Here is a 12,944-nt window from a genome sequence, read left to right as displayed (position 1 = left end):
AAATGTCAAACATTTTTACTGAGGTGACCAACGTTGTCCATTTTAATCGCTGACCTCTTGCCCACCTTTGGTACTTTTTGTCCGTGCTGATACTGGTGAGGTTGCAGAAGGTTGTTGGGCAGAGCAAGTGTACTCCACCCCACTGGTCCACTCCTCCACACTGGTCTGGATTTGGCTGATCACTGTGTCTTGGGTTTCTTCCTTTCTCAGTTTTTGGGTCACATTTGCTTTGATTTTCTCCCTCTCGTTCACCTGCCAGTGGATTTGAACCTGGCTCAGATCAGCACCCACGATCATACACACCAGAGTAGCGGTCTGGTTGATCCACATCTCTTCAATGGAGGGATTTTGGATAAAGACAGACAACTCTGTAGATGAGAAATAGAAAATTTACAAACTGGACAATATCTGCTGTCAGCTGGCTTGACAACTTCAGCTCAGACTTATCCTGAAGCTCAATTTGTACAGAATTGTACAACAGAATGAAATCAGGTTTGTTTACAGAGTGGGTTGCTCATCTCTGCTTACAACCTTTGACTGAGAAAACAAAATCAAACTTCAAGGAGCTTATTTCCTCGGGACCCAGTCGGCTCACAACAGGGACTGCAGGACAGTTGCCCAGCTACGTGATATTTCGCTGCTGGAATGCCAATAAAATGTGCTATCGCAGCTGTGAACTACAATGAGAGATGTTGTTTCTGATCAAAGACAGCATTTCCTGCAATTTTCTTGTCTCGGTGCAGGTGAGAGTCTGTAGATCCATTTGTGACATTGACCTGAATCAATGAGCTGCCTCATTTCTGTACAGACTGATCCTGGGATTCCTCCAGATTGAAAATTCTGATACTGACTTTCGAATCCCTCATGAAAAATCTCTCTTTTCATCTCTGTAACTTGCCTGCCCCAGTCAATGATCTCACTTTGTTTCAGACAGTCACTGGAAGAGCTGAGCACCATGATCACTGAACACGAAATAGCACACCCAGATATGAACCAGGACATCTTGAGGAAGTCTCTGAACAATGACCACTAACATATCTCCTGTGGAACCAGAGGAGCCAACACTTGACCACTGTGATACCATCATCAACAACGGTTACCGTGCCAGCACATGGCCACACTTTGGTAAGGCCGATCACCTGGCTGTACTTCAACTCCCGGCATATAGGCAGAGACTAAAGACCACAGTGCTGGTAGTGAGGACCAAGAAGACATGGTCAAGGAAGGCAGAAGTGCACTTACAGGACTTTGAGTTGGTGAACTGGTCAATATTCAGAGACTTATCTTTAAATCTGAATGAAAATGCCACAGTTGTCACTGACTTCATCAAGATCTGTGCGGATGAGTGTGTGCCTTCGAGAACATCCCCGACATACCCAAATCAAAAGGTGTCGATGGACCAGGGGATTCGTAGTCTGCTGAGGCCTCGATCTGTGGCAGTCGAGGCTGGTGATTCAGCATTAGACAAGAAGTCCAGGTATGACCTGCGGAAGGCTATTTTAAGAGTAAATAAACACATCTTGTTCAAGACGGTGCCTGAATGCAATGCTCCCCCTCAGTCAACGTCTTCCAGACAGCTCATGAAAATATCCTTTTTTGGTCTTTTACGTCTGTTTTTCTCCTTAAATATGTTTCTGGGACTGTTAGAGTTAGAGACTGCAATTTAGATTGGAGATTGTTTCAGTGATCCACCACTTTGCTGTCTCAGAGAAGATTCCGAGCATGTACTCAGAAAGCTTCGATGTGATGAATTCTCAGGAGGGAGCACGAGGAGATATTTGACACCATTTCGCCATTTCAAGCATCCATTAAGTGAGCGAGAGTTTCCGCGCCGATGCCTGTCTTTTGATCACTGCTGGAGATGGATTCTGTGAGCAGCCTATTGTTGTGTGTCTCGCTGTGACAGGCAGGTCGGCCTCTCTGCCTCATGTGGTGTCCCTCTCCTCTCTTTCGATGAATGTTGGTGATATTGGAGATGGTATTGTGGTTCTGTGTTTATGAATTGGACTGTTGTGTTTATGGACTGTGGATATTTTCAGACTTATAGTTTTATATTCTGTGTTTTTTTATCACCCGTTCTCTTTCTGTTTTGTTGTGCGATGGGAGGGTGTTCTATTAGTTTTTTGTGAGGGAGGCTTTTTTTGGGTCAATGTTCCTGTTCTGTTTTGTGACAGGAGAAGGCAGGGATTGTCAGGGATTGATGATCAGGATGCTGTTTTGTGACGGAAGAGGGCAGGGATTGTGGGGGATTGATGATCAGTATGCCATTTTTGTTGGTGGGGGGAAGAAGGAGTGGTTTTGATGTTTGTCTCTGAATAACTTTCATATTCATTCTTGTTTTTGTGGCTATCTGGAGAACACAGATTTCAAGTTGTATGTGGATACAGGCTTTGATAATAAATGAACCTTTGAACAATTCCAGTTGACCTTAGAGAGGGAATCAGATGCCCTTCAGCTCTGGCAGACTTTTCAGGCCATTACTTCCTACAAGGTGAAACCAAACAACATAAATGGCAGTGATGCTTCATTCCCAGATGAGCTCAACGCCATTTAAGCACACTTTGAAAGGGAGAATGAAACTACATGTGGGTGAATCCCTGCAGTGTCTGGTGACCCTGTCATCTCTGTCTCGGATGCCAACGTCAGAGCAGCTTTCAAGAGGGTGAATCCTCACACTGAATCAGGCCCTGATGCTGTGCCTGGTACGGAATTGAAAACCTGTGCAACCAACTGGTGGGAGTGTTCAGGAACATCTTCAATATCTCACTGCTGCAGTCAGAGGTTCCCATCTGTTTCAAAAGAGTGAGAATCATACCAGTGCCCAAGAAGAGCAGGGTGAGCTGCCTCTCGCTCAGTTGCACCCACATCTACTGTGAGGAAATGCTTTGAGAGGTTGGTCACGGCCAGAATCAACTCCTGCTTAAGCAAGGACCTGGACTCACTGCAATTTGCCTGTTGCCACAATAGGTCTACAGCAGATGGAATCTGACTGGCTCTCCACTCGGCCTTGGATCACCTGGACAATAACAATACCTGCTGAACGTCCGGATGTTGTTTACTGATTACAGCTCAGTGTTCAACACAATCATAACCTCAGTTCTAATTAACAAACTCCAAAACCTGGGCCTCTCGACCTCCCTCCACAACTGGATCCTTGACATCCTCACCGGGAACCACAGTCAGTGTGGATCAGAATGAGCATCTCCTCCTCACTGACAATCAACACTGGAGCACGTCAAGGATGTGTGCATAACCCACTGCTCTACTCTCTCTGCAGCCACAACTGTGTGGTTAGGTACAGCTGAAGTGGTATTTATAAACTTGCTGATGAACTATTGTGGGCAGAATTTCTGGGTGATGAGGAGGCACACAAGAGCAGGATAGATCAGCTGGGTAAATGGTGTCACAACAACAACCTTACTTTCAACATCAGTAAGATGAAGCAATTGATTGTAGACTTCAGCAACGGGAAGTCATGGGAATACATATCAGTCTTCATTGAAGCATCTTCATTGAAAGGTTGAGCAGTTTCAAGTTCCTGGGTGTCAAAATCTTTGAAGATCAATCCTGGGTCCAACACACATATTTCTCTATTTGCATAGTTCTGATCTCATCCTTTGTCTCTCCTTCTAATCCTCTCTGTCTCTGTCTCCACTGAACTCACAAGAGGAAAACAGGAGGAAGTGCAGACCACCAGATTCCATCCTCTAGCCTGAGATTTCTGGGAATTCATTCCCACTGAGGGAAGAAATTTCTCTGCACTGCAGTTTCGTAAGTCCTGCCCCTTACTTTGTAACTCTGTCCCCTTGTTCGTTGCTCTGTGACATGTGAAATTCTCTCAACATCTACCCTCTCATGCCCCTTTTACATCTGATATGTTTGTCCAGAGATCTGGATTGTTCTCAGCTGCAAGATATGCAGACACAGACTGTCTGGTCTTGGTCATTGGCTGACAGTCACTGAGTCACAGAAAAGTACAGCACAAATACAGGCCCTTTGGCCCATCTGGTCTGTGCCAAGCCATTTAAACTGCCAAGTCCCATTGACTTGCACCCAGACCATCGCCTTCCATAACCCTCCCAACCATGTAAACATCCAAAATTCTCTTTTTTTTAATATAATTTTCATTGAGTTTTCGAAGTGATTACATAGAATGTTAATATCTACCCTCCCCCCTCCCCTTAACCCTTCCCCCCGATATATACCCCTACCTGAAAAAAATAGAAAAAAGAAAAAGAAAGAAAAACTGCCTGGATATTGGAAGGTTTCCACATGCTCCATGGTATTCAAAATAAATTTAGCATATTTATTTATTACTTTCCCCAAGGGACCAACATCTTTATCATCGGAGCAACTAAATATGCCATCCTATCTTTTGTAAATAAGGGCACCAAATATTCAAAAATGTATCATATTTATCTCTTAAATTATAAGTAATTTTTTTGAGTGGAATACAACTAGAAATTTCATTATTCCAATGATTCATACTTAAATATGAATCCAATTTCCAAGTAACTGCTATAGCCTTCTTGGCTACTGCCAATGCAATTTTTATAAATTCTTTCTGATATTTATTCAGTTTAAGTTTCAGTTTTATCCCTTCAATATCACCTAATAGAAATAACATAGGGTTATGTGGAAGTTGAGTTCCAGTAATTTGTTCCAATAAAGCTCTTAAATTTATCCAAAAAGGTTGAATTTTGGAACAAGACCAAGTAGAATGTAAGAAAGGACCAATTTCTTGATTACACCGAAAACATTGATGAGATAAGTTTGAATTTAATCTATTTATTTTTTGCAGTGTAATATATAATTGGTGTAAAAAATTATATTGTACTAATCTAAGTCGAATGTTTATTGTATTTGTCATACTGTCAAAACACAGTCTTGACCAATTTGTTTCATCAATATTAATATTCAGATCCGTTTCCCATTTTTGTTTTGACTTGTGGATTCTTTGTTTAATTGTCTGTTTTTGAATCAAATTATACATACAAGAAATATTTTTTTTAATTTTTCCATTTTGAATTAAAATTTCAGTTTCATTGGGTTTTGGCAAAAACATTGTTTGACTCAGTTTGTCTTTTAAGTAAGCCCTTAATTGAAGGTAACAAAAGAAAGTGTTATTTGATATTTTATATTTAGTCTTTAGTTGTTCAAATGACATCAATATACCTCGTTCATAACAGTCTCCGATAGATCTAATCCCTTTTTGGTACCAATTATATAAAAGTTGATCATCCATTGTAAAAGGAATAAGTCTGTTTTGCATCAAAGGTCTCCTTGCTAATAAAGATTTCTTTATTTCATTATCAACGTTTATCTTATTCCATAGATCAATCAAATGTTTTAATATAGGAGATTCTTTCTTTTCCTGTATCCATTTAGATTCCCATTTATATATAAAATCTTGGGGTGTATTTTCTCCTATCTTATCTAATTCTATTCTAATCCATGCCGGCTTTTGTTCATCAAAGAAAGATACAATAAATGTAAGTTGATTTGCTTTATAATAATTCTTAAAGTTTGGAAGTTGTAACACTCCTAACTCAAATTTCCATGTCAATTTTTCCAATGATGTTCTTGACATCTTACCTTTCCAAAGAAATTTTCTCACACATTTATTTAACTCTTGAAAAAATTTCTGTGGCAATTGTATTGGTAGTGTTTGAAATAGATACTCTAATATAGGAAATATATTCATTTTTACAGCATTAGCTCTACCCACTAATGTCATTGGTAGTATCATCCATTTGTCAAGATCTTCTTGAACTTTTTTCAATAGTGGTAAATAATTAAATTTATATAAATTCTTTACATCATTATCAAGTCTTATACCTAAATATCTTATACCATTTACTGGCCATCTAAATTGGGTTGCTAATCGACATTGGCTATAGTCTCCTTTAGTAAGAAGTAAAATTTTACTCTTATCCTAATTTATTGTATAACCTGATACTTTCCTATATTCATCCAATCTAGAAGATAATTTACGTAACAAATGCTGTGGGTTTGTTAAGTAAATCAAAACATCATCAGCAAATAGATTAATTTTATATTCCTCCTGATTAACTCTAAAACCCTTAATATCTGAATCAATTCTAATTAGTTCTGCTAATGGTTCTATCGCCAATACAAATAAAGCAGGTGATAATGGACAACCTTGTCTAGTTGACCTTTTTAACTGGAATGGTGTTGAAATTTGACTATTTGTCACAACTTTAGCATTAGGGTTAGTATTTAAAGTTTTAATCCAGTTTATAAAAGGTGTTCCTAACCCATATTTTTTTGTAATACTTTAAATAAAAAATCCCATTCCAATCTATCAAATGCTTTTTCTGCATCCAAGGCTACTACTATACTCATCTCCTCCGTTTTTTGTGCCAAATGAATTATACTGAATAGCCGAGTTACATTATCTGCCAATTGTCTATTTTTAATAAATCCTGTTTGATCCATATGTATTAATTTTGGTAAATATTTAGATAATCTGTTCGATAAATTTTTTGCTATTAATGAGCAACAAAGAAATAGGCCGATATGATGCTGGTTTTAAAGGATATCTATCTTTGTTTGGCAATACTATTACAATCGCTGTTGAGAAAGATTCTGGGAGTTTATGTATTTTTTCTGCTTGACGTATTAACTCCATAAAAGAAGGAAATAATAAATTTTTAAACTTTTTATAAAATTCAGGTGGAAAACCATCCTCTCCTGGAGATTTATTACTTTGAAGTGATCCTAAAGCTTCTTCAACCTCTTTTAATGTAAAAGGCATATCTAATCCCTTCTGTTCTTCCAAATTCAATTTTGGAAGAGTTACATGTGATAAAAAACTTTCTATCTCATTAACATCATTTTGTGATTCCGATTGATATCACAGAATAGAAACTTTTGAAGGTTTCATTAATTTCTAAAGGTTTATAAGTAAATTTATTTCCACTTATTCTAATTGCATTTATCGTTTTGGAAGCCTGTTCTGTTTTCAACTGCCAAGCAAAAATTTTGTGTGCTCTCTCACCTAACTCATAATACCTTTGCTTAGTTCTCATGATTGCTTTTTCCATTCTATATGTCTGAAGCGTATTATATTGTAACTTCTTATTGACAATTTGTCTTCGTTTTTCTTCTGTCATATGTCTTTGAAATTCTTTTTCTAATTTTGTAATCTCTTTTTCTAATTGATCTAGTTCTGCCATATATTCTTTCTTAATTTTAGATGTATAACTTATTATCTGTCCCCTCAAATATGCTTTCATCACATCTCATAGCATAAATTTATCATCCACTGAATGAGAGTTTGTATCCAAAAAAATTAGATCTATTTTTTCATAAAATCACAAAAATCTTGATGTTTTAATAATGTTGATTAAATCTCCATCTATAAGTCACTTCTTCCTTATCAGTCATTATTATTGTCATTAATAAAGGAGAGTGATCTGACAATATTCTTGCTTTATATTCCATATTTTTTCACTCTGTGTTGAATATTCATTGATTATAGGAAAAAATCTATCCTTGAGTAAGTTTTGTGTCTATTAGAATAGAAAGAATAGTCTCTTTCTTTGGGATTGATTCTTCTCCATATATCAATCAAATTTAAATCTTTCATCAATGATAAAATTAGTATTACTACCTTCGATTTTGTAACAGCCTTAGTTGATCTATCTAAGACTGTGTCTAGGCAAAAATTAAAATCTCCTCCTATTAATATTTTTTCATGTGCATCAGCCAAATTCAAAAAAACTTCTTGTATGAATTTTGCATCATTTTCATATAAATATTCATGAGAATCCATAATTCAGAAAAAGGTTGACAGTCTATAATCACATATCTCCCCACAGAATCAGTTATTACATTTTGTATTTTAATTGGTAATGTTTTATTGATCAAAATTGCTACTGCCCTCGCTTTTGAATTAAATGAAGCTGCAACAACACTACCCACCCAATCGCTCTTTAATTGCTGATATTTTGTTTCTGTTAAATGTGTTTCCTGCAAGAAGGCTAAATCTACCTTCATTTTTTTAATATGTGTTAAGATGCTTTTTCTTTTCACCAGTCCATTAAGCCCATTAACATTAAAACTCAAGAAAATTCAGTAAATTAGTCATTATTCTTAACAAAGTTACTCCAGTCTAAAACATTACTTAACATCTCAACTCTCATATTTCCTTGGGGAATCTCTTTAAACTTCACCATGTTGCTATGTGTTTCCCTCCCAATCATCCAGGCAAAAAGAAAGAAATAAAAGATAGATATAATACAAAAGGAAAAATAACAAACTACCCCCCTACTAATGTTATGAATGAAAATAAACATAACACTACCCCCCTCCATTTTGCGGGTCCTGGCTATTGCCATGCTTGCACACATGAATTCCGTGGTGATTGGTCAGTATTTCTTCCAGTTCCCCCGTAACAAAAAAATTGTATATATATAGAAAAATTAATGTCACTATTCCCAACTAATATTTCTCAAACTTTAACCTTTCTTCCCCTCTGTCATATAATTAATAATATATTTATATATTCTTCCACCTTTAAAAATCCAGCAAGTCTATTCCTTGACCCAATCTTCATCTTTAATCCATCTCAATCCCCTGGGTTTGTTCTTGTATCTTCAAAGAATCTGGCACAAACTCTTCCACTTTCCGGTAATTGTCAAAATATCTTTTTTCTCTGTTAGCCAAAAAAATCTTCAAACTTGCAGGTAACGCAATATAAATTGATAACCGTGATCCCATAGGACTTGTTTCACTGGATTAAATTTCTTCCTTCTCTTCAAAGGTATGTCAGGGTAGAAAAAAATGTTGTTCCCTTCTGTCATCATTGGCCCTTTTCTATTCTTAGCAGCTTGAGCAGCTGCCTGTAGAATCCTTTCTTTGTCTTGAAATCTTAAACATTTTATTAAAATTGATCATGGAAATTGGTCATCTTGTGGTTTTGGTCTTAGAGCTCTGATTGCTCTCCCTCTTTCATTTGCAAAGTTTCCGGGATCCATCTTTGAAAAAATTCTATTGGATTGTCTCCCTCGATACCTTCCTTAAGACCAACAATCTCGATATTATTTCGTCTACTAAAATTTTCAGCACGTCCACTTTTTCCAACAGTCAATTTCTTTCCATTTTCCAGACAAGCATATCATTTTCTGTTTTTTCCACTCTATCGTTAATATGCTCCATTGTTCTTTCCAACTTTTGAAGTTTCTTATCCATTTTCTCCTGTCTTTTCATAGCTTTATCATACCTCATCTTCATCCCTCTAAACTCTATTTTTAATCCTTTTAATTCAATCATTACTTGCAATAAGGCCTCTTTTATGTCTCCATCATATCCTTTACTTTTAGTCTCTTCCAGTTCTTCCTCCTCTTCTTCATCTGTGTTCTCTGCAGAATCCAATTCTGACTCTGAATCACTTTCACTTGCAGTGGCCGTCGGTTCTTGTAGTTTAAGTTGTATCGATTTGCGCATGCCTACTTCTTTGCTCATGCGCAATTCCGGCATCTTCTTCCCAGAGACCGCTACCGCCTCCATTGCTCCCGGTTCTTCTATGCCAGAGATAAAATATGTCTCCTCCAAAGGAGATCCAACCTGAGACCGAGGTTCCATTGCTGCAGTAGGCACTTTTTCCTTCCCATCTCGCAGCGACTTCACAACAACAGGCTTCTTCTTTTGCAGTTTATGAGGCATATCGTAAAATAGTCTTGAGAAGTTTATAAGTAGTTTTCAGAAAGTATTTATGAACTTTGCTTTGTTTAAACAGTACTTTGCTGATTTCTTACGGGAGAGCTGGATTTACACGTGTCAATCCCACGTCATCACATGACGTCCCCCCCCAAACTTCTCTTAAACATTGAAATTGAGCTTGCAAGCACCACTTGCTCTGCTGGCTCATTTCACACTCTCACAAATCTCTGAGTGAAGAAGTTTCCCCTCAGGTTTCCCTTAAACATTTCACCTTTCACCCTTTACCCATGATCTCTAGTTGTAGTCCCACCCAACCTCAGTGGAAAAAGCCTGCTTGCATTTACCCTATCTATACCCCTGATAATTTTGTATACCACCATCAAATCTCTCCTCAATCTTCTACGTTCCAAGGAATAAAGTCTTAACCTATGTAATCTTTCCTTATAACTCAGTTTTTCCATTCCTGGTAGCATCCTTTTAAACTTTCTCTGTACTCTTTCAAGCTTAATTACATCTTTCCTGCAGGTAAGAGACCAAAGCTGAGCAGGTAAAGATTTTTACTCCTCATGTATATGAAGGATGTAAGTAATAAAGTCAATTCAATTGAATTCTAATTAGGCCTCAAGAATGTCTTATACAACTTTAACACAACGTCCCATCCCCTGTACTCAGTACTTTGATTTATGAAGGCCAATGTGCCAAACATTTCCTAGTGATCCTATCTAACTGTGCCTCCATTTTCAATTAATTATGGACCTGTATTCCTAGATCCCTTTGTTCTACTACACTCCTCAGTGTCCTATTGTTCACATTATAGGACCTACCTCAGCTGGTCCTACCAAAGTGCAACACCTTGCACTTGTTAGATTGTTAAATTAGATTCCATCAGGCATTTTTCAGACTATTTTACCAACTGGTCCAGATCCCACTACAAGTTCTGATAGTCTTTCTTGCGGTCCACAACAGCCACAATTTTGGTGTCAATTGCAAATTTGGTGATCCAGTTAACCATGTTACCATCCAGATCATTGATACAGATGACAATGGACCCTGCAGCAATTCCTGCAAAACTCCACTCGTCACAGGCCTTGAGTTAGAGAGGCAACCATCTACTACCAGCCTCTGGCTTCTCCCACAAAGCCAATGTCCAATCCAACTTGCTGCCTCATCTTAAATGCCATGGGACTGAAACTTCCTGACCACCCTCCCATTTGGGGCCTTGCCAAATGCCTTGCTAAGGTTCATGTAGATAACAACCACTGCCTTGCCTTCATCAACCTTCCTCATAACTGCCTCAATAACCTCCATCAGATTGGTTAGACGTGCCCTACACACACAAAGTCATGCTGACTATCCTTCATCAGTCCATGTCTATCCAAATCCACATATATCCGGTCCCTTAGAATACCTTCCAATAGCCTTCCCACTACAGATGTCAATCTCACTGGCCTATAATTTCCTGGTTTATTTTTACAGCCTTTTTTAAACTATGGAACATCAGCTATCCTACTGTTCTCCAGTACCCCGCCTGATGCTAAGGATGTTTTAAATATCTCTGATAGCACCTCCCCCCCCCCCACAATCCTTAATTTGCTTGAAGACAGTAAACACCTCCTCCTCTGTAATCTGTAAAGGGTTCATGTTCTCAGTTCTGCTTTGCCACATTTCTACAGACTCTGTCCATCTCTCAAATAAGTACAGATACAAAAACTCCATTGATGATCTCCCCATCCCTTTTGGCACCACACATAGGGTTCCAATCTGATCTTCTAGAGAACCAATTTTCTCCCTTGCAGTCCCTGAGCTCTCAACATATCTGTAGAGTCCCTTGGGATTCTCCTTCACTTTGACTGCTTGGGCAACCTTGACCATTCTTTGAGCCATTCTTATTTCTTTCTTAGGTGTTTACTTGCATTTCTTAAACTCCATAAGTACCTCATTTGTCCCTACCTGCCTATACCTGCTGTACACTTCCTTTTACTTCTTAACCAGGGCCTCAATATCTCATAAAGACCAAGGTTCCCTAAACCTGTCATCCTTGCCATTGAACCTGACAGGCACATACAAGCAATGTGCTCTCAAAATTTCACTTTTGAAGGCTTCCCAATTACCAATTACCTTTGCCAGAAAGCAGCTTGTCCCAATTCACGCTTACCAGATTCTTTTTGATACCATCAAAATTGGCCTCTCTCCAATTTAGAATCTGAACCTTGGAACCAGACTGAAATGTTTCCGTATTTATTTTGAAACTAATGGCATTATGATCAGTAGATGCAAAGTGTTCCTGTACACAATCTTCTGTCGCCTGCCCTGTCTCATTCCTGAATAAGAAATCAAGTATTCCACACACTCTGTTGAGATTTCTATGAACTGATTAAGGAAACTTTCTGAATACATTAGACAAACTCCATTCCTTTTATAGTATGGGTGTCCAAGTCAATTTGTGGAAAGTTGAAATCACCTACTATTGCAACCTTATGTTTCTTGCAATAGTCTGTGATCTCCCGACAATTTGTACCTCTAAATCCTGCAGGGTGGTCCATAATATAACCCCATTAACATGGCCATAGCTTTCTCATTCCTCACTTCCACCCGTAAAGCCTCACAAGAGGAGTTCTCCTGCCTCTCTTGACTCAACACTGCTGTGACACTTTCACTGATGTGTAACGCCACACCTTCCCCTTCAATCCCTCCCGCTCTGTTGTGTCTAAAACAACAAAACCCCAGAATATTGAGCTGCCAGTCCTGCCTCTCCTGCAACCAAGTCTCACTAATGGTCACCATATCATAATTCCATGTGTTGATCTCTGCCCTGAGTTCATCTGCCTTTCCGACAATAATACTTGCTTCAAAATATATGCAGCTCAGAACATTACTCACACTATGCTCAACTTTTTGATTCCTGACTTTGTCTAATGTCTTCACATCTGTTTCCACAACCTCTCCACGATCTGTTCTGACACTCTGGTTCCCCTCCCCTGCAACTCTAGTTTAACTGGCATCCCCCGCCACCCCCACCATGCAGCACAAGCAAACCTTCCCATTAGGATATTAGTTCCCCTCCAGGACTAATGCAAACTATCTGCCCTGACAGACAGGTGCTTAACTGCACCATTGCAACAGAATAGTTCCCAACAATTATATGTTTCATTTAGTTAGTGAGACACAGACACCAGATGAGGAGCAGCAATGTTAGTGGGGACAAGGAGCCCTCAAACAGTGATCCGACATCTTTGACACCGATATGATGTTTGCTC

At 38.5% G+C, this 12,944-nt stretch overlaps 1 gene segment (V, D, J or C); it reads right to left on the bottom strand.

The window, feature by feature from the left end:
• LOC140203543 (immunoglobulin heavy constant gamma 4-like) overlaps window positions 1-9,690 on the bottom strand; it is a 33,075-nt gene extending 23,385 nt beyond the window's left edge. Inside the window, 2 exon segments of the C gene segment in view lie at window positions 66-368; window positions 9,423-9,690. Coding sequence covers window positions 66-368; window positions 9,423-9,690 — 571 coding nt within the window.
• Window positions 9,691-12,944: the final 3,254 nt, after the last annotated feature.

The sequence above is a fragment of the Mobula birostris genome, chromosome 10 (assembly GCF_030028105.1).
Source record: "Mobula birostris isolate sMobBir1 chromosome 10, sMobBir1.hap1, whole genome shotgun sequence".
Classification (NCBI taxonomy): domain Eukaryota; kingdom Metazoa; phylum Chordata; class Chondrichthyes; order Myliobatiformes; family Myliobatidae; genus Mobula; species Mobula birostris.
Note: the sequence above shows the minus strand (reverse complement) of the source record. Positions and strands in the feature narration are given on the sequence as shown.